This window comes from Zootoca vivipara, chromosome 16, assembly GCF_965207765.1.
Source record: "Zootoca vivipara chromosome 16, rZooViv2.hap1.1, whole genome shotgun sequence".
Lineage (NCBI taxonomy): Eukaryota > Metazoa > Chordata > Lepidosauria > Squamata > Lacertidae > Zootoca > Zootoca vivipara.
In genome coordinates, this window is record NC_142599.1 from 15,014,904 (window position 1) to 15,040,238 (window position 25,335).

The following is a 25,335-nucleotide window of genomic DNA, read 5'->3' on the forward strand; positions in this document are numbered from 1 at the left end:
GGCGGACGATCGGCCAATCAGCAAGGAGGCGTCTATTTGCTAGACTCATCCGTTGCTATGGCTGCCTCTCCGTAGGGCCACGGAGACATAAAGTGGAAGAGGCGTTTCATGGAACGGATAGGAGATTTCCGGGCCTAACCTCTAATGGAGAAACTCTCGGAATTTCGCTGGAGGAATGGAATGCTGCGCGCACACGCTAGACATGCAAAGCACGTGGCTTAGGTGCCAAAGAATTCTGAGAACTATGGTTTGTACAGGGTGCTGGGAATTGTAGTTCTGTAAGGGGTGATCAGTTCCCAGGAGCTTTTTTGTGGGGAGGAAGGCTTGCTTCAAATGTAAAGTGTGCAGGCAGTGCAGCCCACTTCCCATCCAACCCCGCCCGCCATTGGGATATGGCCCCCAGAGGGTTCCCGGGGGAGGCGATCCGGCTCTCCAGCTGCTGCGTCTGTCTGCTGGCACTGTCTGGATCCTGCCCTCCCTCAAAGGGAAGGGAGCGGAGAGGGCCAAGAAGGGGCCGGCTGGTAGGCTTTCAACGTATGGCATATCCGCAGCCTCCGATTATTTGCTGCGGGGTGGAGGCCTGAAGGGCGGCCACATGCTGGGATGCTCACCCCTCATCCAGCAGCACCAGGCGGAGGCACAACCTCCCAAAGGGAGGCCTATGTAAAGCCCAGGTAGGCGCCCCAGAGTTGATGTGGGAAAGGAGCGCATCCTGCCTGCCAGAGGCACTAAGCAGTATCAGAAGAGGGAGGCGGCTCTGCAGTCCCGGTGGCTTTTCCCCAGCCACCGGGTCTTTAGCGGCCAGGCCAACCCTCCACCTGCAGATGCTCCCGACCCCCTTAGGACAGCCGCCGCAGTCTGCTCCTTTCTTCCAACCTGACCCTAGCGGGCCTCAACTCTCGCACCAGGTGGCTCCCGAGAGCAGCAAAGACTGAAGGCAGGTCCGTACCCAGGGCCGGCTCTAGGTATAATAAGATATAATAAGTACAGTATAATAAGATAAGAACCCAATGTCTCTGTTCAGACCAGGTCTCTCCATGGTTTTAAGTTTGGTAATAAGTTGCAATTCAGCAACTTCTCTTTCCAGTCTATTTCTGAAATTCTTTTGTAATAAGACAGCTACTTTGATATCTGATATAGAATGTGCTGGGAGATTGAAGTGTTCTCCTACTGGTTTCTCTGTCTTGTGATAAAGCTTTTTTAGCCATCTCACCCCTTGCTTTTTCCTGTAAGACCAATTGCAGTCCTTAACAGTCGTCAACAGGTTTACCACTCCTATCAGCCAATCACCCATTCCCACCACCCTTCTGAGTAATACCCCTCCCCACCCTCTCACTATATATGAGGGTCTGGTGACTTCTGTTTCAGTGTATCTGAAGAAGTGTGCGTGCACACGAAAGCTCATTGACAAACTTAGTTGGTTTCTAAGGTGCTATTGGAAGGATTTTTTAAAATTTTGTTTGGACTATGGCAGACCAACACGGCTACCTACCTGTAACTAGAGCCTCAGTGGTAGGAAATCATTCCAGGTTCACCCAGCCCAGGAGTGTGTGTGTGTATCTGTGTGTGTATCTGTGTGTGTGAGTGATCTTTATGAGAGAGATGCTCAGTCTCCAACACTCAGGCCCAGCCCATCTGCTTCGGAAGGCAGTGTCTGCTCCTCCTCCAGGCCAGAGTGGACCAGACCTCTCTTTTACACTTCACGTGTTTAATGGTGTGCAACAGACAGCGCAGGAAACAGACGTGTAAAATTCACAGGCTGGAAAGGTGCGAAGGTCAACAGGAGCGGGAGAAGTCACACCCCAGTGGCGATGCAGCTGGCTATCAGTGAGTGACTGGGAGGTTCTTGGTGTCCTGTGCAATGATCAGTCCCCGAATGAGAAGGGATGAATAAAGAAATACGGAGCAAGCATTGTAAATGAGCCGCTTCTTCGCTTCCCGGGGTAATGGGTGACTAAATAGCTGCATTCCTGCCGCCAAAAGCCCAGGCCGACCCTGCAGGACTTTCCCTCCCAGCCCCAGTCGCCTCCTCCTCGGCCGGCTGGACTTCCAGCAGAATGAAGGCACTGCAGAAGATGGTACCGCTTGGCGCTTCTCACTTTCGCGATCCACTGATTTCTTCCAGCGATTCCTGGAGGGGGAATCCAACAAGAGATAAGATGGGGGGCTGGGGGCGCCTTCGTGGCGCGGGAAGCAAATGGGTTGTTTATCGAGGGGTTTTCTGGGTCCAGGAACACGGGGAGGTCCAAACGTCAGATATGAGGATGCCCCGGAGCTGCTTGGAGACAGGGAGGGTCTGAGGCTGAGCCGGTTGCCTGCAGGAGGCCGAGCAGAGAAGTGTGGCCCCCTCCGGCTTGGAGGTGCTGAGTAGCATAGAATATCAGAATTGTAGAGCTGGAACGGGCCACCAGGGTCACCTAGTTCAACCCCTTGCAATGCAGGAAACTTTTGCCCAACTGGGACTTGAACCCACGGCCCTGAGATGAAGAGCCTCATGCTCTACCCACTGAGCTATCCCAACTGTCAAGTATCGCAGTAGTCGATGTAGTTTGGCAGATCCCCGTCTTCCAAAAAAAAGCAGAGATCTGTGCAGCACCCCACCACAATCAAAATGCAATTGTCTTGCTGCTGACAAAGGAAGCTGCCTTAGACTGACTCATAATGCCATGGTCTATCTAGCGCGGTATTGTCTACACAGGCCGGCAGCAGCACTAGCTCTCCACGGGAGATGCTGCCTGTGGGGGCCTTCTGCATGCAGAGCAAATGCTCTGTTGCTGAGCTTCGGCAGTTCCTTTTAGGACCCCTCCCCCAAAAGCCAGAGCTGCCAAATGGGGGCTGTCGCACTTCTGGGGCTGGGGTGGCCTGGCTTGGGGGTGGGGGGAGGTGGCTTCAGGAAAAGGCACCTGGGGAGCGATCCTCAGTCGCAGAAGGACCGAGTGGCCGACCCAGCCCTCCCCACACGGCCACACGACCCTCTCGGTCGGATTCAGAGGAAAAGGTGCTGGGTGACCCAAAAGATGCTGTAGTGGGTGGGACCAGGCTACAGGCCATCCGGCCACACCGTCCCCCGCGAAGGGATCCCGGCTCCCACTAGGCTAGCCCCGCTGGCCTCTCTCCCAGAGGCACTCTGTTACATGCTCAGAGCATAGCTGTCAAATGCTCCCTTTTTTTAAGGGAAATTCCCTTATGCTGAATAGGCTTCCTCGCGAGAAAAGGGAAAGCTTGACAGCTATGGCTCAGAGTCGCCCGTTGCGCAATGAGCCTCCGGGCTCAGCTCCAGCCAAGAAGCCCTGCCCAGAGCGGAGTCCCCGCCCACCCTCCTCCTAGCCGGCCGGCACCTGCCGGGAGAGCCGAGGAGGGAAGCCGAGCCGGGTCGAGCAGGATGCCAGACGGAGCCCCGCAGCCTCAGCAGCCACCGCGCCGCCAGGTGAGGCCCCGCCCCGCTCGCACACCTGGCCAGGACCGCTCGGGGGCGGGGCGGGTGCTCCTGCGGGGGCTGCGTCACGCTTCCGGGGCTCCTGTGCGGGGGAGGCGACAGCGAGCAACCCCCGGCGATCGGATATTTCCAAGGGTCCTTCCTCCCGACCCTCTCGCCTCCTGCCCAGACCGGCAGCCCATCTCTCCAGGGACAGGTCCCCTGCGGCGGGGAGGGAGCCTTTGGCTCGCTGGGTGGCCCCGCCAGCCGCACGGCCCGGGAGGTGACCGGAGAGTCCGGCACAGCGTGCCCGGCCGAGTGGCAGCGACAGGTGAAGCGGAGACTCTTCCGACTCTAACCGGCATGCCTGCAGTCTTTCCGTCTCTAACCGGCATGCCTGCAGCTCTGGCTCCGGGGACAAGCGGGGGGGGGGTTTCCTTCCATGCTTTTTGCCCTGCCCAGCCAGGCTGGCTGGAGCTACCGGCCGCTCAACAAATTAAATTTGGAAACATGCCCAAATGCAGGAATCTGTAAACAAATATAATTGCAGAATATCATGAATCGCAGAAGATTATAAAGATTAAATATTTTTATCTTCCACTTAGAAAAGCTGTTATCCACCAATATTGTTGTTGTATCTGCTTTTTTTTTCTAAATTCAATTAATGTATAATTTTTCCCTTCTATCTGGACCATCTCTTTAACTAATCACTCCAGGAAGCGTCTGCATCAAGACTTAACTTCCAAATTTTGCTCAGCACTCTTTTCTAATTACTGGCACGTTTGTTTTTTCCATTTTTGGGCCAATTAACATATTGGCAATAACTATTAAATTCTGTATGAATTCCTTATTCTTGATTTGTTTCAATAAAACCAAATGTTCCAATAAAACTCTTAAAAAGCGTATTGGCAGGATTGCTGGAATAACCTGCAGTTTTATATATTCAAAGTAGATGAATAAATGAGCAAATTAAGTTAATTTGGATATGTAGAAGATATTAAAAATAAATTTAAGGAACCGAAGAAAGAGGGGGAAGAAAGTCAAGATTTGAAATGTTAAGATGATTGTAAAACTAGTGAAATGTATAATAAACCTGAAAAGGATAAATAAAATAATGATTTAAAAACTCTTTTTAAAGAGTTACCAATGAAATTGTTAATCTTATTGCCAGCCACCGCTTTGCGTTTATCAAAGCAAGGTTCAATACCTTTCCCTCCAAGGGCCGAGTCTCAGTATTATGTTCCTGTAACAACCAGTCGATAGAATCCCACCAGCACATAGTTTTTACTTGCCCCCTGTATAGTGCTGTCAGGAGAAATCTACTGAGTCCATTAATCCAAAAATTCTCTGGACTTCCAGCAGAGACTCTCCTCGCCCTATTACTGCAAGACACTGATTCTTTTGTAACCTTGCAAGTGGCAAGATTTCTAACTGCTGTTCTGTCCTATAAGAGGCGAAATGGACTGTTATATGAATCCTGAAATCTTTTATCACATGGCTTCTTTTATTCTTATATTACCTGAAGTACTATATTTTCAACCTTATATTTATTTGTATTGATTGTATCTCTTTTTTTACTGACTGTAAAGCAAGCATGTCTTGTTGTACGGTATTTATTTTATGCTGTGTGAGCTTATAGCTGTAATAAATCTGATCTGATCTGAAATTGTTAATCTCTTTTCCCAAAATCTTTAATTTAATGGGTGTATGCCTTTCGTTACCCACAACTCCCAACATTTACTATCTCATATGGTATACATTTTATTCAGTCTCTGTGATGTCTCATGTCCCAATGGTAAAAGCAGTTTAGAACGATTTTATCTTATGTTTATGCTGAGGAATTGCAATGGTCCCAAATTAAAGATTCCCTGCCCAACTTTTGTTCCATTTCTCTCAAAAATTTGTACCGTGTTGTAGATTTAAGGTACATAATCTTGGGATAGAAGAAAACACTTTTAAAAAATGTAAAAAAAAAACAACAACCAGCCTGCTGGATATCACAAGCCAATGGGGACTCATCTAGTCCAGCATCCTATTCTTGGGGGGGGGGGGCAATCCAGATTCCTGTGGGAAGCCAACTGTTACAAGCAGGACCTGAGCTCAACTCTGCCCATCTGTAATTCCCAGCAAGCATTTACTGCTCTGACCATGAAGGCAGAGTTGAGCTATTATGACTAGTAGCCACCGCTAGCCCTCGCACAGATTTGCCTAATTCTCTTTTAAAGCCATGTAAGGTTTGTGGCAGTCACTGCATCCTTTGGGAGCAAGTTCCACAGTCTATAGACTGCATGAAGAAGGTCTTTCTTTTACTGTATTTGTCCTGAAACGTCCAACATTGAGCTTCGTTGGATGTTTCAGAGTTCTTTCTCCAAGAGAAGGAGAAAGACCTCTCTCTCTCTCTCTCTCTCTCACATTATTTTATTAGATTTTCTGTTTTACAGTTTAGAATGATCATTTTACATCCTTAAAATATCAATGACTTTTCTTCTCTTTCCATGGTTCATTTTGCATATCATAAATCCCTGCATATTTTATATAAACTAAACCATTCAGTATTCCATTATTAAAGGGCCCCTGACCATCAGGTCCAGTCGTGTCCAACTCTGGGGTTGCGGCGCTCATCTGGCTCTATAGGCCAAGGGAGCCGGCGTTTGTCCGCAGACAGCTTCCGTGTCATGTGGCCAGCATGACAAAGCTGCTTCTGGCGAACCACAGCAGCGCACAGAAACACCGTTTACCTTCCCGTCGGACCGGTCCCTATTTATCTACTTGCACTTTGATGTGCTTTCGAACTGCTAGGTGGGCAGGAGCTGGGACCGAGCAACGGGAGCTCACCCCGTTGCAGGGATTCGAACCGCCGACCTTCTGATCAGCAAGCCCTAGGCTCTGTGGTTTAACCCACAGCGCCACCTGGGTCCATTATTACATCCATCAAAACTTATTTACACTATTGAATTGATCTTAATGCTGCCAAGTGTACGTTTTCAAGTGTAGACAATCCCCCCCATATATTCAATAAACATTTTCCAGTCTTCTCTAAATGTATGTTCTTCTTGTTCTCTTATTCTGTATGTTAAGTCTGCAAGTTGTCCCTATTTTGTCAACTTGTCATTCTTCTTTGGTTGGGACTTCGCTCATTTTCCATTTTGGGGCTAACAAAACATGGGCCACAGTAGGAGAAAGACTTTTCTCTATCTCAGGGGTTGGCAAGGTTTACCTCGCCTGGGCCAGTTCACTCCAGTGGAGATCCCTCTGTGGGAGGATTGTCAGCGAGTGCGAATGCGCGTGCAATTTCCGGCTTCTGCGCAGACATAATTTCCGGTGCAGACACGATTTTCAGCGCCGCAGAAGCGAGTCCCCGCGCCACGCTGTGGCAGTTTAGCGCAGCGCGAGGGGACTCACCGAGAGAGTAGTTCGGTTCAGGGGCGGCTCGTGGGCCGGTTAAACGACCCCCGTGGGCCGCAGGTTGCCTACCCCTGCTCTATCTGCTTTCTCCGTGTCAGGCATAATTTTAAATTCCTATCATGTCGCCTCTTACTTTTCTCTGAACTGAAAAGCCACAAACGTTGCAACCCTTTTCACAGGGTAGTTGCTCCAGCGCCTTGATCATTCTGGTCAACCTTTTCCTACTCCACAATATCTGTGGCTAAAAGGCCCTTTGGGTCCCTTCCAAATCTACAGTTCTATGATTCTATGACACAGTATCCCAAACACAGTCATATTTGTTCTTCAAATGCCATTGATGTGCCTTCCATTGTTATCATGGGCGTAGCCAGGATTTATGTTGGGGAGGGGGGCAGAATACCCACCCATCCTTTGTTTGGCTCTCTCTAGCAGATTCGGAATGAAATCTCTCAGCAACAGAAAGTTCCTTTCTTTTGACCCCAAGTGCTCAGAAAAATCTTTCTACAGTTTCTACTTTTAGTTAAGTATTTTTATTACTTTACTTGATTTGGGGAGTCGGGGTGTACGGCTACGCCCCTGATTGTTATTCCTTCTCATGTTTTCTTCTCTCTGACTTTTTGCCTGTCGTTGGGTTGGATCCATTTCAAAAACTTCACTCAGGGTGATTATAAAGTATAATCATGTTCTTATCCTACCCGATTTGCCACTTGACCAACAATCTTAAATTCCTCATTAAAAATAAAGGATTAAAGGAAAAATCTGCCCTTGGTATTATATTCTTTCAATCACCCCAGACCAGTTCAGTGCGTTTGCCTTGCTGTCGATCAATTTCCTTTGTATTCTTTTGTACCTTGGAAGTAATTATTGCCAGTGGAGTCTTAGCACAACCATGTTCTAAGATGAACCACTGTGTTGCATAGGTGACTTTCAGTGACCAGGAACCTACCGTGAAATGTACAGTATTGTTTTATAAATCATTGCTATATTAGGAAATTTATATTATTCTATTTGATGCTCCTCAGTTGTGTGTTGCATGCAGAATGTTACTGGTTGAAAACCAAAGAAAGAAAGAAACGTCCTTATTCTCTGAATGTTTCTGGGTCTTCCCTCAGCTTCAAGGCCGGGTCTTGATCCTGACGGTCTGTGCTGCTGGAATTGGGGGCACATTCCAATATGGATACAACCTCACCATCATCAATGCCCCAACCACAGTAAGTCCTTATTACCTGACAACACTTACCCCAGTTTCCCCGACTGTTAGCAGAGACCAGGCCATCTCTGTTCAGAGGGTCCTAAGGTCGTCACGTCAGTCAATGAAGTATTTTTGTTTCCTGGGGTTATATTTACAGTGGTACCTTGATTCTCAAACTTAATCCGTTCCAGAAATCCGCTCCAAAACCAAGCCGCACTTTCCCATAGAAAGCAATGCAAAATGGATTCATCCATTCCAGACTTTTAATAACAACACCTAAAGCAGCAATTTAGCATGCATTTTACTATCTAACGAGACCATTGATCCATAAAATGAAAAGCAATAATCAATGTACTGTACTATAAAATAAATAAGACAGCATTGTAGATGGTAAAAATTAAAACTAATTTTTTTTCTTACCTGCACTGATGATAGTCATTTTTTGGATGGGGGCTCCTATCCATTTCCGCAGTCACACAATCAATCAATCAATCAATCAATCAGTAGCTGAACTGGGTTCCCCACAGTCACAAAAACAAATTAACCGAAAAAGCCTCAAAAACGCAAAATAAGTAGCAAAAACAAAAGCGCCAAACTTAATCGATTCCGGAAGTCTGTTTGACTTCTGAAATGTTCAAAAACCAAGGCGCAGCTTCTGATTGGTGCAGGCGCCCTGGAAACAATAGCCAACAACCGCATTGGACGTTCGGCTTCCGGAAAAAATTCGAAAACCGGAACACTTACTTCCGGGTTTTCGGCGTTTGAGAACCAAGCTGTTTGAGAACCAATGTACCACTGTACTTGCCCTGTGATCCTGTTAACTTGCCACGGCTTCATAGACTGAGACGGCTGGCCCCCTCTCTCAGTATTTTTTCTTTCAGGGTGCCGTCAACAGAAACACAGGACAGAAGCTGGACAGAGAGAGGGTTTTTTTCCTTAGGGGTGAATGTAATTTTTCGTGAAGGCTCCTTTGCTCTTGTGGGTTTTGCACACCTCCCCTCCTGAGTATTTTGCAGTGTGTTGGCCGGGTCTGCATCCTCACTTTCCTCGGGGCGGCATATGTGGCTTCCCCACCCTGATTTTGCCACGGCGACAGCCCTACGAGGTAGACCAGGCTCAGCGAGAGCAACTGGTGCAAGGTGACCGTGAGTGGGGTTTGAACCTGGAGGTCTCTCCTCCCCGTCCAATACTCACCACATTAGGTCCTTGTAAAAATGATATGTTGCATGCAGCACCTGTAGAAAGACCGTAGTCTGTTTTCTCCCAACGTGACTTCAGCCTTTGCACATTGCAGTACATACAGAGCTTCACAAATGAGACGTGGCTGGAGCGGACGGGCAGCCCTCTGGACGGGAAGGTGATCACCCTGATCTGGTCCTTTGTGGTCTCCATCTATCCTTTGGGGGGGCTCGTGGGAGCCCTCCTCGCGGGCCCCATGGCCATTAAGCTGGGAAGGTGAGGAGGCACCTTGTCGATTTCTGCTTCAGTGGGCTAAGACTCGCAACCGTTTTCAGCTGCTGATGTCCCATGGGGGACCTGGCCCTGTTTCAATCTGTTGGTGGAGGGCAGGGCCGGATTTAGGTTTGATGAGGCCCTAAGCTACTGAAGGTAATGGGGCCCTTCATATGTCCAGCTGTCCTTTGTCAACAACAACAAATTGTCACCTTTTTGTGTTGAATATATGCTATATGGTAATTTATGGACCTAATGGGTATCTAAAGCCATTTGTACTTAACAAAATACATATTTTATCAAAGTAATTGTTGAACTGAAATACAATTAAGAATTTTGGAAATGTACATCCAGGTTTTGTTTTTTCCTTTAAATTTTTTGGGGGGCACCCAAGAGAGTGGAACCCTTGGCCATAGCTTGGTGGCACTGGTGGAGGGGTGGGGGTGGCTATTGCAGAACTCACGCAGCCTATGTTTTAGACGTTGAACTTTTTACTGCCAGCATCTCAGTGCCTCAATTTATCAGTTAAAAGGTAAAGGGACCCCTGACCATTAGGTCCAGTCATGACCGACTCTGGGGTTGCGCGCTCATCTCGCATTATTGGCCGAGGGAGCCGGCGTATAGCTTCCAGGTCATGTGGCCAGCATGACAAAGCCGCTTCTGGCAAACCAGAGCAGCACATGGAAACGCCGTTTACCTTCCCGCTGTAGCGGTACCTATTTATCTACTTGCACTTTGACGTGCTTTCGAACTGCTAGGTTGGCAGGAGCTGGGACCAAGCAACGGGAGCTCACCCCGTCACAGGGATTCGAACTGCCGACCTTCTGATCAGCAAGCCCTAGGCTCAGTGGTTTAACCACAGCGCCACCTGGGTCCATTTAATTAAACCAGTTACAACTTGATATGAAACTGAAACGAATCCTGTTCCAATCAACCTAACCTGATTCCAAGTGACCTGGGTTGTTGTTGTTGCTTTTTTGGGGGGGGGGGTATTGGCAAAGCCCAGGTGAGATATCTAGGTGCTGGTCCCAGTAAAGCCCACTCACTGAGGCTGCCTCTGCTTGCTTTGGACGGTAGCTGTGGAGTTCACCCAAAGTCCAAGAACCATTCCCACCCTCATTATCTCCTCCTGCCAAGACTGACATTCATCTCCCTGGGAAGAGCTGGGCGTTCCAGGAAGATTTTCCTCCTGCTGGGGGGTGGGGGTGGGGTGCATGTGGGTGCAGCTGGCTTTATGAGCAAGGGAAGGGAAGGGCCAGGAGCCGCTTCCCTGGGCCTTGGCAGTGATCCTGAAGGGAGAAGGGGCTGTTAGGGTTGGCCAAGGCAGGGGGCATCGGAACTCGGTGTTGACCAAGGAAAGTCACTGTGCCAAAACCGGCGCACGAGGGGGGAAGCACACAGGGGTGCGATGTGCATCCTCATAATGCCTGAGTCCTTTTATCCCTCTTTCTTTCTCCGAAGGAAGAAATCTTTGCTGCTGAACAATTTGTTTGTGGTCTTGGCTGCGGTGTTGGTGGGATTCAGCCAAATGGCCAAATCCTTTGAAATGATCTTGCTGAGCAGATTTCTTGCAGGAATCAATTCTGGTAGGTAAGGAGGAGAGCGGGTGAGTTTCAAGGTTCCCTGCAGGCCACACCACTGAAAATGGGAACTGTGTGCGAATCTGGCAAGCATCTAACCAACTGAAGGATAATCAGGCACCCCTTAAGTCTTCAGGCAAGGGATCCATGTCAGAAGATCCTTCTCGGACGGTTCTTTGTCATCCCGAGAAACAGGGCCAACTGGGGTGCTGCGGGATTCTGTCCTAGGCCTGGCGTTTTTCAACATCATAATAAATGACTTGGATTAAGGAATTGAGGGGATGCTTATCAAATTTGCAGATGGCGCCAAACTGGGAAGGGCAGCTCATGCCGCAGAAGACAGAATTGGGATTCGATATTACCTGAAAACAGATTGGAGAACTGGGCCAAAAGTAACAAAATTAATTTCAATAGGGACACTTAGCAAAGAATAACCAGAGGCACAAATATAGGATGGGGGACAGCTGGCTACACAGCCGTGCACGATCTAGGGGTCTTAGTAGACCACCAGCTTAACGTGAGTCAACAGTGTGGTGCAGCAGGGGAAAAAGCAAATGCTATTCTAGGCTGCATCAACAGAAGTATAGTGTCCAGATCCAGGGAAGTAATAGTCCCGCTCTATTCTGCCTTGGTCAAACCACACGTGGAGTACCGTGTCCCGTTCTGGATACCACCATTTAAGAAGGGTATTGACAAGTGGGAAGGTGTGTAGCCGAGGGGCTACCAAGATGATCAAGGGTCTGGAAACCAGACCTTATGAGGAACAGTTGAAGGAGTTGGTTATGTTTAGCCTGGAGCAGAGACGGCGGAAGGGGCATGATTAATTGGCTGAATGTAAGGAAAGCAAGCAGGGGGCTGGGAGGCAAGTGGCTCCCTCACCTTCGAACATTCCTAGAGCAATAAACAAAGTTGATAGTTTAGGCACACGAGAGGGGGAAACATTAGGACGAGATGCGAGGCTGGTGGGGAGGAGATGACAGGCGAGTTTGGGCAAAGCTTAGAACTTGGAGAAAACTACTGTGGTTTCTGCAGGTATAAATAAATGTCATCTGAGCAAGTCCCAGCCAGCCTGGAGTCTCTCTGTGGCGGGGAGTGGGGATGAAGAACTATAGATTGGAGCACTGTCACATTCCTGAGCCTGAGATCCTTGTTTGTCTCTCCTCCTGGCCAGGCGTGGGGATGAACATCCAGCCCATGTACCTGGGAGAAAGCGCCCCAAAAGAGCTCCGTGGAGCCGTGGCCCTGACGTCTGCATCCTTCACAGCCCTGGGGTTGGTGATGGGACAGGTGGTTGGACTGAGGTGAGGCTTCAAGGGGCATCCTGGGGAAGCTGTTAGGGGGGCCGGGTACCATCCTCTTTCCACCCCCCTAAAAAAGAAGAAAGAAATCAGCAAGGCCACAGCAAACCTCTGCATCTCTTGCAGCAAAGGGTTTACTCCAAGCACAGCAATCCCGGCTACTTGGTCCCCTAATGATCTGCAGCAGCATCTTTGCCCAGAAAACTCCTTGGATGCTGATGCCCTTCCTAGGGCACAGAGAAAGAAGCTGGGGAAGGGCTAGTATTAGGAATATAAGGCGCTGCTTTCTGCTGAGTCTGACCCTTGCTCCATCTAGCTCAGCATTGTCTCCACGGACTGGCAGCCACTTTCCAGGGTTTCAGGCAGAGAGTCTCTCTCAAACCCTACCTGGACATGCCATTCGGGATGGAAATTTGGGCCTTCTTCCTCTGAGCTGCAGCTCTTGCATTTTATTATTTCTTTGTATGGGGTTTTAATGTGTTCAGTTGCTTCTGGGCCACTGTTCTGTGTGCGAAAAGTGACAAACAGACATAAACAGAAAAAAGTAAATACGCACATTTGACTCGGCGAGGCCCAAACTGCCGGCTCAGAAAGGTTCTGCTCACACAATTCTGTATTTTTAATATAAAAAATTCCTTCAGTAGCACTAGTGATAAGTTGTAATTCAGCAACTTCTCTTTCCAGTCTATTATTCCAGTAATTCAGAAGTTGCTGAATTACAACTTATCACCAAGCTCAAAACCATGGAGGGACCTGGTTTGAACAGAGATATCGGATTCTTATCTCATTATACATGATAAGCGATCTTCAGCCATCTCAACCCTTGCTTTTTCATGCAAAACCATTTGCAGTCGTTTTCGGTCATCAACAGCTATCAGTCAGTCAATCACCCACTTCCACCACCCTTCTGAGTGATCCCCCCTCCCCTCCCCATCCCCACCCCCTCCCCACCCCTTCTCTACATAAGTGCCTGGGGACTCCTATTTCACTGTATCTGAAGAAGTGTGCATGCACACGAAAGCTCATACCAAAATAAAAACTTAGTTGGTCTTTAAGGTGCTACTGAAGGAATTTTTTTATTTTACTTCGACCCAGACCAACACGGCTACCTACCTGTAACCTGTATTTTTAATGCAGAGAAATTTTAGGAGCAGAGGAAAACTGGCCTCTCCTCCTGGCCAGCAACGCAGTGCCTGCTCTAATCCAGCTGGTCTTGCTGCCCTGGGCCCCAGAAAGCCCCCGGTACCTATTGATCGACCGAGGAGATGAGGAATCTTGCATCTGTGGTGCGTGTGCTCAGTGCTTCTCATTGCTTCTTTAAAAAAAAAAATACAGCTCAAGACAAAACTGCCTTCTGGTTCTCCTGTTGCGTTGAGTTCCTCGGTTGCTTCCATTCCAAAGGCTCTGGGTTCCAGTCTGGCCTGGCCTTGATCCAAAAGGGCAGGCTTCACCCTGCATAAATAATCACTACTCGTGTGTATGTTTAAGGCAAGGTTTCCCAAACTTGGGCCTCCATCTAATTTTGGACTACAGCACCCATCACCCATGACCACTTGTCCTGCTAGCTAGGGATGATGGGAGTTGTAGTCCAAAAGCAGCTGGAGACCTAAGTCTGGGAAACCCTGGTTTAAAGGAAGATCCATAGGGGATGGTGCATGGTTCCTCTTGTAGGGGAAAGTACGGTAGATTCACAACAAGAGCACCTTGAGCGGTTTCCCGTACCCCTGCTATCGCATGCCGTTTGTGGGTTGCCTTCCTAATTTGCTTTCAAGCTCACTCCAAGCTCCAGGAGCTCAACAAGTCCTCAGAGTATGTTTGGAATCCCTAATAAAACTCTGAGCATCTCCTGGAGTTTGACCGCTCCATCTTCATGCTTGTAGCCCTGATGTTGCCTCTCTTGCTTCTTCCAGCTTTGCAGAAGCTGCGGGGCAGCGACGACCTGGGCGGGGAGATGAAGGAGCTGCTGGCCGAGCAGGCGGCCCTCCAAGGGATGACAGCCAAGGCCCCCTGGGAGCTCTTCAGGGATCCAGCCGTACGGTGGCAGCTCATCACCGTCATCTTCCTCACCAGCGCCATGCAGCTCTGTGGCAACGACTCTGTGAGTGGTTGGGGGCAGGGAGGAGAAGGTGGGGGGATCAGCTTGTGTATTGGCAGGGTTGGCGGCAGTGGCGTAGCATGGGGGGCTACAGAGGCGGTTGCCCCGGGTGCAAAATTGTTAGGGATGCAACATTTCAACCAGGAAGTGACCTCTCCAGACAATGGAACTCATCTCTGCAGCTGAGATCTCCTGGGCGAGGCAGACACCCGAATGTGCATGCATACTCCAACTGTTTTCCTCCACGTGGCCCCGGGCACTGGCAACCTACGCTATGCCACTGGTGTGTGGGGGGGTGCCAGTTCAGGTCTTCGGTTGGGGCCAGGCAGGAGCTACCCAAATGTGCCAGGCTCCAGAAGAAGAGAGAGACCCTTCTGGTGGGCTTGTCAAAGGCGTTATGAGCCAGGCTGGTCTCTTTGGGGATTTGGCTGTCCTTGACCAACACAGCACAGGTCTGGGGGTTGTGTAAGAACAGGAGGTGCTCTTTGGAGAGGTGCAAACTGTTCTTGCAAAAATATGCTCACCCATACCACCACCCGCTGTCCCTTCTTCCCCTCCTTCCTGCGTGTGTCTGCAGCGAAACCAGAGCCCTGCAGCTCTTCATTCATTCATCCTTCCTCCATCTCCGTTTGTGTTCCCCAGATGTACTCCTACGCCTCCAACGTTTTCCAAGAGGCCGGGATCCCTTACGACAAGATCCAGTACAGCATAATCGGCACGGGCAGCTGCGAGCTGATCACCGCCATGACTTGTGTGAGAATCTCTGCTGCCCTTCGGCAGCAACCCGCTTCCTTCTGCTGCGCCCCCCACCCGAAAAAAATACTGGGTTGTCCGATAGGCAGTGACGGAGAGCGCATGGACCTTTTGCTTTGTGAGGGGTGTGTGTGTCTCTGAGTGATGAAGTGGGGAGCCATTTCTGGGGGAGGTGGAGCTTCCGGACAGGGGTGGGAGTCTGCCTTCTCTCTCACGCCCAGCTCTGTTTGCCTCACCTCAAAATGGGTACTGTTGAGCTGGGAAATGTTCAGAAAAGGGCAGCCAGGGTGATGAAGGGGGTGGAGTGATTAAAGGCTGCAGCACTTTTTAGAGACAAGGCTGAGAAGAGGGACACGAAGGAACTGCGTAAGTTTCACGTGGTATGGGGGGAATGGAAAGAGGGAGAGATACAGTAATGTGACTCTCTTGTGCATAGCTAGTTGTGAAACTCAGGACAGACAAAGGTAAGAACTTTGACTCCATCCTGCTAGCAGAAAGCAGGGGTGCTCGTGGGGGGGTGCAGGGTCTGCCTTCAGAGCCATCAAATGGCCTGCCCTCCCTCCTTTTATTTCTTACAATGAAGAGTGTTAACCAGGATTTGAGTCTGAGCCTGGTCTGACTGCACTGGCTACCAATGAGTTTCCAGGCCCAATTCAAAGTGCTAGTTTTGACCTATAAAGCCTTAAACGGCTCAGGACCTCAATTCCTCAAGGACCACCTCTTTCCATATCAATCTACCCGGACCCTGAGATCATCTTCTGAGGCCCTCCTTTGTGTGCCGCCTCCTTGAGAGGTCCGGAGGGTGGCAACATGAGAACGGGCTTCTCTGCAGTGGCTCCCTGTCTGTGGAATGCTCTCCCCAGGAGCGTTCGCCTGGCCCCTTCATTACATACCTTTAGGCGCCAAGCAAAAACGTTCCTTTTTAACCAGGCCTTTGGTTGATCTGTTTGACATCCTATACCCTTTTAAAATGTGGCTCTTTTCTGGGGAGGGGTGTTATTAGGTTGTTGTTTTTATTCTGATCATGTATGTTGTGATCTTTTAATAATAATAATAAATTTTTATTTATACCCCGCCCTCCCCAGTCAAAACCAGGCTCAGGGCGGCTAACACCAATAAAATTACAATAAGACATAAAAGAAAAGAAAACAATTAATTAAAATACAGGTTAAAATAAAATATTAAAATTTAAAATGCAGCCTCATTTTAAGTAGTCCATAAATCCAAACCATGAGGGAGGAAAACACAGGGGTCAGCCTGAATCCAACCCAAAGGCCAGGCGTAACAGCTCTGTCTTGCAGGCCCTATGGAAAGATGACAAATCCCGCAGGGCCCTGGTCTCCTGTGAAAGAGCGTTCCACCAAGTTGGGGCCAATACCGAAAAGGCCCTGTCCCTAGTTGAGGACAATCTAGTCACCTTATGGCCCGGGATCTCCAGAATATTGTTGTTTGTGGACCTTAAGGTCCTCCGCGGGGCATACCAGGAGAGGCGGTCCCATAGGTACGAGGGTCCCAAGCTGCATAGGGCTTTAAAGGTCAAAACCAGCACCTTAAACCTGATCCTGTACTCCACCGGGAGCCAGTGCAGCTGGTGAAGCACTGGATGAATGTGATCCCGCGGGCGGGACCCCGTAAGGAGCCTCGCTGCAGCATTCTGCACCCGCTGGAGTTTCTGTGAACCGCCCTGAGACCTCCTGGTACAGGGCGGTATATAAACTCAATAATACTACTAATAATAATTAGACCTGCCATGAGTCCAACTCCCTGTTGCTTTGGGGCAGGCTTGGCGTGAGAGTCCTCCTGGCTGAAACTTTCCTGTGTTGCTTTGCTCCAGAATCTGATCATTGAGCATGTCGGGCGAAGGAAGCTGGTGATGGGCGGATACAGTCTCATGTCTGTGTGGGCCATTGTCTTCATGGTGGCCCTGTCTCTGCAGGTAACTGAGCTCTTGAAAGAGGGGCAATGGGTTTTAATGGATAGGAGAGGATATATTAATCACAATTTATCCCTCTAAATAAAATGTTAATAATAAAAAGTTCCACACTTGGGAGAAAAATTGAAGTATGTCAGAATAGGCTGTGAAGTCTTCTTTTAATTACGCCCAGCTATGAAGCTAGCTGGCTCCCCCTTCTCATTTGCCCCGCTTAACAAAGAAATCAGACAACCGACTGTGGAAGTAAGCTTAAAATAGGATTTACTTACTCATAGTCTTGCACTGGTTCTCATACAGAAAAGCAGTAAAATTGTGCAGGTAAAATACTTACATTTACAGTAGAAACAGTCTCAGGCATGGCTGGTCAAAGAAAGAGAGGGTTGGAGAGAAACAGGAAATTACATAGCCCTCCCAGGAGAGGAGGGGAAATGACATCACACAGAACCCTCTCTACCAATTACGGTACATCTCTATGGTCTGAGTCTTCGCCTATCAGCAATACAGCTCTGTGGTTCTTTGCTTATGAACTAGCAAGAATATGCATTGTTAGATTTTGACTGCAATTTCCCACACAGTTTCCCCTTTGCCTTTGCCTCCTTGGACTTGCAGGATCAATACAGCTGGATGCCTTACCTTAGCATGTCCTGCATCTTTGCCTACATCCTGAGCTTTGGAATTGGTCCAGGTGAGTCAGAACGGAGCGGACTCCCTCCCTGGAAAGCTGTGCTGTCCCTTGGGGCGCTCACATCCAACCTGAAACATGAGCAGGCACGCAACATGACGTGGGTGTTTTGTTTGGAAGCTTTGGCATCCATGAGGACTAGATGCTTGCCGATGGAGATTCTCACCTTGATGCCTAAAGCAATTGCTATGGAGACATTCCAAAGAGAAGGCGGGTGCAGCAGAAATCGAGCAGGTGATATTGGAGGAGCCTCATTTCCCTCCACTCTGTTCTGCTCAACACCCTCCCGGTGGAGATTTATTTCTTTAAAGCAGGCTTGCTCAAACTCGGCCCTCCACATGTTTTGAGACTACAATTCCCATCACCCCTGACCACTGGTCCTGCTAGCTAGGGATCATGGGAGTTGTAGGCCAAAAACATCTGGAGGGCTGAGTTTGAGGAAGCCTGGTTTAAAGCCTCTCGCCATTAACACACCCGCACAATCTGGATAGGTGTTAGTGTCCTGGGGTTGCATTTTGACCCAGAGAGAAAGTGATGAAAAATATGTTTGATTTGCCTAGCTGGCGTGACGGTGATTATGCCCATGGAGATTTTCGACCAGGTATCTCGCCCGGCTGCCTGCATGATCTGTGGTGCTCTGCTGTGGGCCAACTTGTTCCTGGTGGGCATGGTGTTTCCTTTCCTTGTGGTAAGCGAACTCCGTCCGACTGTCATGCTGGGTTGAACCATGGGTCAATGCTGTTGGGGCAGGATAGGAAGTGGGAGAGACCCATTTGAAGCCACCACTCTGCATTGCAATCCTACTAAGCGGATTTGACAGCCTCCTCCTCCATGAATTTGTCGAAACCATTTTATATACATAATAAGGGACCCAGGTGGCGCTGTGGTTAAACCACTGAGCCTAGGGCTTGCTGATGAGAAGGTCGGTGGTTCGAATCCCTGTGACGGGGTGAGCTCCCGTTGCTTGGTTCCAGCTCCTGCCAACCTAGCAGTTCGAAAGCACGTCAAAATGCAAGTAGATAAATAGGAACCGCTACAGCGGGAAGGTAAACGGCGTTTCCGTGTGCTGCTTTGGTTCGCCAGAAGCGGCTTTGTCATGCTGGCCACATGACCTGGAAGCTATACGCCGGCTCCCTCGGCCAATAATGCGAGATGAGCGCGCAACCCCAGAGTCGGTCACGACTGGACCTAATGGTCAGGGGTCCCTTTACCTTTAAGTTGGTGGCCATCAGGACCCCAAAAGCGAATCCTTAAGCAGCTATCCTTGCTTTGGTGGGAGCAGCTACTTTGGGTGGGAGGGAGCCCCAGAGCAATGTGAGGAGCACCAGAGGGGACTGTTCAGAAAAGTTTGAGTACGGGGCTCGCTCTGTGTGCATCACGGACAAACTGAAGGCCTGTTCTTCTCTCTCCCCTCAGGAAGGCCTTGGCCATTACTGCTACGTCCCCTTCTTCATCGTCTGCGTCTCTGCTGCCCTCTATGTCGCTTTCTTCCTCCCCGAGACAAAAGGGAAATCCTTTCTGGAAATCTCGGCGGAATTCAACAAGCGGAACTTCAAAGCGCAGACTCATGAGGAGTCCAGGAGACTTTCCGAGGAAACAAAGTCCACCATGTTGTAGCCCCCAAAGGATGGAGGAGAACGATAGGGACACAGGGGGGGGGGGAGTTGGCTTTGTGCCACCAGGCAGATCTATCCCTCCACACACACACACACCCGCACACCCCAAATTCCCAGTACGGGGTAAAAGGCAGCTTAGAGTGGGGGGTGATTGGCATGGAACCTTTCCTCTGTTTCTCAAACACTGATTTGTGCGTAAAAGGTCCTGTATGGAAATGTCCGCTCCCAAGATTTTTAGTGGGTTTTCAGTTTTAGAACAGCTTTTTACATTGTATAAGAAATAATGCCCGGAGTCCGGAATTTGAACCCTAAAATGTCGTTTCTGACCATCAGCTGCCAGGCTTGGTCAGTTAGGGGGAGCAATGCACTATTCCAGGGTGTTGCTTTGGGGACCATTTTCTAAACGTGAAATTGATTCGCGAGGAAGGAAAACCCACCTGCGCTTTAATCGATGCTCAAATGTGTTGATAACCGAATGTATTGAGAAGTTTTGTTTAGGAGAAACCTACAACCCGCCCACACACACCCCGACCTATGAATGGGTTGCCTTTTTAACATGGGTTAACATGGTTGGGGCATCTTTTTTTTGATGGAAAGTGTGTTAAAATATAGAAACTATTCCACAATCCCTGATAGAGATCCTTCTGAGAAAAGTCCTGGCTACTTCACTCAGAGTTTAAAAAGTGAATTAATACGGAACCTTGAAAGAACTTCCACCGTGCGCTGGATTATTTTTTAAGCGATCGTGGCAGATTTCCCTCCTTTGAGTTTGCTTGAGCTACTTTGCCAGTGCCCCCCACCCCACCCCCGAGCTTTGCCAAGGGACTGGGGGGGGGAGCTACTTTATTTTCTCTTTCTAGAAATTTCCCTGTTGTGCCCTGATAGATGTTACATGGGCTGGATCCTCCCGCTGGTTGGACAGGCCTATCTTGCTTTAACTGCGTCCTCAAGTTCTCTGAGCGGTAGCCGTGCCTGTAGTGCTCCCATGTGGCCACTTAGAATAATTTCTCCTCCTCAATTCACTCAGAGCAGTAACTACCTCAAATAACTCTTGCTTGTGCCTCCTCTGCCTTCAGATTTCCTTTCCTTTCATTGCTAGATTTGTTGGGTTTTTATATACGAGCCACCCAACCTTTTCTCTCATTTATTGGTACAAAACGACCTTTGATGATTCCTCGACTTTTGATTTTGATGTCAGTCCCACAATTGCACTGAGCTCCAGTTGGAGAACAGCCTTTACCAAAGGTGCCATGGGCTTTGAAGAGACTCGATCTCAGGACGCAAGGGAGAAACGTGCTAAGAGGAAGGCACGCTTGGCAAATCCACACCGTGATCAACTCCCGCCCGGAAACCAATGTCCCCACTGTGGAAGGACGTGTGGATCCAGAATTGGCCTCCACAGTCACTTACGGACCCATTGTTAAAACTGTGTTTATGGAAGACAATCTTATTACTCGGATACGAGTGATCGCCAAAGACAGAAAGAGAGAACCAGAAGAACCTAGATGTACAGGTGAAACACGGAAAATTAGAATATCATCGAAAAGTGCATTTATTTCAGTAATGCAACTTATTATTATTTTTTCTTTTAATTTCTACAAATGCTTGCTTTTGGACATTCCACAGTAATAAAACAGTTACTATAATACAAAAATAAGCATCGCTGTTAAATTTCTTTAATTACATTCCATTTATAATTGACTCGCCTAATAACAAATAATTACAATGACAACAAATAAAGGCTTGACATATCTTGCTTTGCATGTCATGCATCTCTCTCATATACTGGTTTCACCTTTTAAGTTGCATTACTGAAATAAATGCGCTTTTCGATGATATTCTAACTTTCCGAGTTTCACCTGTATCTCTGTAGCTGTTAGTTTTCTTGACGATGTGCTTTAAAGACTGGCGGACTGAGCGGAGATGTTCCTCTTTTAGCTGCCATGACGGTGACAACATGATCTCTTTCTTTCTCCAGCTTCTTCTCGGGGTGGTCATGCGGCCAGTGTTTCTTCTCCCCCCCCCCCCTTTGGCTCTCGCTCTTTTACTGCTCCTTCTGCTGTTTCCCAGCAGGCGTTAAAATCTTGTCCCGCCTTTCAAAGGCTGCAGCATTTTCATTCGACAAGTCCCATGTCAGGACAATCATATACCCTGTTTCTCCAAAAATGTAAGACGTAGCCATAAAATAAGCCATAGCAGGATTTTTAAGTATTTCAATGAATATAAGCCATACCCTGAAAATAAGACATAGTGATAGGCACAGCAGCAATGCCGGCCGTGGCAGGAGGAGGAAAAAAATAAGACATCACCTGAAAATAAGCCATAGGGTGGTTTTTTGAGGAAAAATAAATATAAGACTATGTCTTATTTTCGGAGAAACATGGTAGTTAGAATCACAGAATGGTAGGAGTTGCAAGAGATCACAGCAGTCATTCAGTCCAACCCCCCTGCAATGCAAGAATCTCAGCTAAAGCATCCATGACAGATGGTCATCCAACCTCTGCTTAAAAACCTCCAAGGAAGGAGAGTCCACCACCTCTCGTGGAAGTCTGTTCCACTGCCCAACAGCTCTTACAGTCAGAAAGTTTTTCCAAATGTTTACTCGGAATCTCCTTTCTTGCAACGTGAAGCCATTGGTTTGAGTCCTACCCTCCAGAGCAGGAGAAAACAGGCTTGTTCCCTCTTCCATGTGACAGCCCTTGAGATATTTGAAGATGGCTATCTTATATATATGCAGATCATATATATATGCAGATGGTGACAGCAGTCACGAAATTAAAAGACGCCTGCTTCTTGGGAGAAAAGCAATGACAAACCTAGACAGCATCTTAAAAAGCAGAGACATCACCTTGCCGACAAAGGGCGGTATAGTTAAAGCTATGGTTTTCCCAGTAGTGATGTATGGAAGTGAGAGCTGGACCATAAAGAAGGCTGATCGCCGAAGAATTGATGCTTTTGAATTATGGTGCTGGAGGAGACTCTTGAGAGTCCCATGGACTGCTAGAAGATCAAACCTATCCATTCTTAAGGAAATCAGCCCTGAGTGTTCCCTGGAAGGACAGATCCTGAAGCTGAGGCTCCAATACTTTGGCCACCTCATGAGAAGAGAAGAATCCTTGGAAAAGACCCTGATGTTGGGAAAGATTGAGGGCACTAGGAGAAGGGGACGACAGAGGACAAGATGGTTGGACAGTGTTCTCGAAGCTACGAACATGAGTTTGACCAAACTGTGGGAGGCAGTGCAAGACAGGAGTGCCTGGCGTGCTATGGTCCATGGGGTCACGAAGAGTCGGACACGACTAAACGACTAAACAACAACAACAACAAAATCATATCTCCTCTTAGTCTCGTCTTTTCCAGGCTCCAACATACCCAACTCCTTCAACCGTTCCTCATAAGGCTTGGTTTCCTTATGAGCTACTGACTGTACAATGCACATTATAGTCTGAAATGCCGGAACGGTCCCTATTCCCATTGGATCCCATTGGATTCAAGCATTACTGAGGTAGCTTCAGAGATCCTACCACAGTAAGGTACCCACCACCGTGCACCAGTAGGGCTGGAGGTGGGGAGAAACTGCTCCAAACAAGGCCAGGGGAGGGTGGGGGTGGTAATCATGGCTCCCTGCCTCAGAATTCTCTGAGAAAGTGCCTTGTGGGCCATGGAATCATAGAACTGTAAAGTTGGAAGGGACCACAAGGGTCGTCTGGTCCAACCCCCCCCCCCCGTAATTCATGAATCTTTTGCCCAATGTGGGACTTGAACCCACAACCCTATGATAAAGAGTTTCATGCTCTACTGACTGAGCTTGGACTGCTTTCATCGCCCCCCTCTCCTACTGATGGCTCCGATCCCGAATTTCAGGATCCAGGTGGGAGTGGGGTTTGTTGGAATGATGGGAGACAGCTATCTTTGCACACCAAGTGGAGGCTCATTGTCTTATCGAACGCCTTTTCCTGCCACAGGGCATCCTCGTCTGCATGTTTGCTGCATCCTTAGCAAGGCAGCTGCCTTTCCCGAACCTGCTCTGCTTACGGGGCCACGCCAAAGAAAAATCACAGAAGCAGCAATAAACACTGTAGAGATTAGAGCTTTTGCGAAACACAAACATGAAAAAGTGTTGGTTTCATTATGTGTGTGAAGGAAATAATGAAATCCTAGCAAGACAAGGGCATGAAATAATTTTATGGAAAAAATATATAAATAAAATTCTTTCTTTGGAATGAGCAACATGGACTGATGTATCTTCTATGCCTGTGAAGATTTTAAGAAAATAGGAGAAAACCTTTTTTCTAATGCTGGTTAATGACAGTATATACAGTCGTACCTTGGTTTTTGAACAGCTTAGTTCTCGAACGTTTTGGCTCCCAAACGCCGCAAATCCAGAAGTGAGTGTTCTGGTTTGCGAACTATTTTTGGAAGCTGAACGTCCAACGGGGCTTCCGATTGGCTGCCAAACACAAGCCGTGCTTTGGTTTCCAAACGTTTTGGAAGTCGAACGGACTTCCAAAACGGATTCCGTTCGACTTCCAAGGTACAACTGTATACAGGAAGCATATAGTGGGTCAGTGGCTTGGTGTCCCATGTGGCCCCCAACATGCCAAAGGAGCATGGGATGGGGAGCCAGATGCTGTCGGACTCCTGATTTCCAGCAGCCAACAGAGAGGTTTCCTTGGGCTTTCGATGGATCCTGTTTTCCCATCTACCGATTCCTCTATTAATCTTGACCCCATATAAACTCCCACCTCTTATTGGCATAGACAGTTGACATGTAATTGTTTAATTTAGCATTGCAGGCAGATGGAGGGAAGTCCAGGTTTAGTCATTGCCTGCTCTAGATAATGGATTACCAGTTTGGGTAATTGATTACTATCTCTCTGGACAGAACGTGAAAGGGATCTGCTCTCTCCAACGGCTTGTTTTGTGTCAGCTGGGATATTATTGTTGTGAGTTCTTTGGGGTCAGGGGTTAGGCTGTATGGTCCATGAAGCCCTTCTAATTCTTGGTTCTACCAAGGGTTAAAATCTAATGGAGGGTCCCATTGGTGAATTGGGCAGGCGAGGACCATAGTTATCCCCATAGTCATTCCTTAGTATAAGAAAGGAAGCTGCTCTGTGCCAGTATACCTGAAGGAGCGTCTCCACCCCCATCATTCAGCTCTGAGAGCCTTCTGGAGGTTCCCTCACTGCGAGAAGTGAGGTTACAGGGAACCAGGCAGAGGGCCTTCTCGGTGGTGGCGCCTGCCCTGTGGAACGCCCTCCCATCAGATGTCAAGGAAATAAACAACTACTGTATCTGACTTTCAGAAGACATCTGAAAGCAGTCCGGTTTAGGGAAGTTTTTAATGTTTGAGGTTTTATTGTGTTTTTAGTATTTTTTGGGAGCTGGGGAGGCCTGGCCAGATGGGCAGGGTACAAGTAAGTAATAAATTATTATTATTATTATTATTATTATTATTATTATTATTATTATTGGCAAATAAGTGGGTTCCAGTAACTTGTGGTCAGTGGACTAGGGGGACTAGGCTAGTTTCCTAAATGTTCCTGGTAAATTAGAGTATTAAACCTCCAGGCTTCTGCCAGGCTTAGGGAGGGAGGCAGGATGCTCATACATGCGATGTCAGGAGGTGGCAACCTTACACGTGCGATTTCACACACAAACACCATTCTCCTTTACAAAGTGGCACCTCTGGCCCTAACTGCTCCCCTATGAAAAAAATTCACTGCATGCTACTGGTTGGCCCCCTCCCTCACCTGGCCGGTAGTGATGTTCCGGAATTCCGCCGATGTTCCGGGAATCAGCATGTTTTTACCTGAGTAGAATGTGTCCTTTTATTTAAAATGCATCTCTGGGTTATTTGTGGGGCCTGCCTGGTGTTTTTACCTGAGTAGAATGTGTCCTTTTATTTCAAATG

At 48.3% G+C, this 25,335-nt stretch overlaps 1 protein-coding gene across 2 annotated transcripts; it reads left to right on the forward strand.

The window, feature by feature from the left end:
* The first annotated feature begins 56 nt into the window (after positions 1-56).
* On the forward strand, positions 57-23,651 carry SLC2A11 (solute carrier family 2 member 11). 2 transcript variants are annotated; one of them, XM_088659906.1, is made up of 12 exons: positions 57-247; positions 7,933-8,031; positions 9,307-9,467; positions 10,926-11,050; positions 12,216-12,345; positions 13,480-13,628; positions 14,253-14,440; positions 15,080-15,190; positions 17,025-17,126; positions 17,733-17,808; positions 18,366-18,493; positions 19,222-23,651. In XM_088659906.1, the coding sequence occupies exons 1-12, from the start codon at positions 176-178 to the stop codon at positions 19,420-19,422; spliced, it is 1,542 nt and encodes a 513-aa protein (XP_088516032.1). In that variant the 5' UTR covers positions 57-175; the 3' UTR covers positions 19,423-23,651. The 2 variants fall into 2 exon arrangements, with proteins under 2 accessions (XP_088516032.1, XP_034954425.3); XM_035098534.3 differs by lacking the exon at positions 57-247 and adding an exon at positions 3,171-3,427.
* The last annotated feature ends 1,684 nt before the right edge of the window (positions 23,652-25,335 follow it).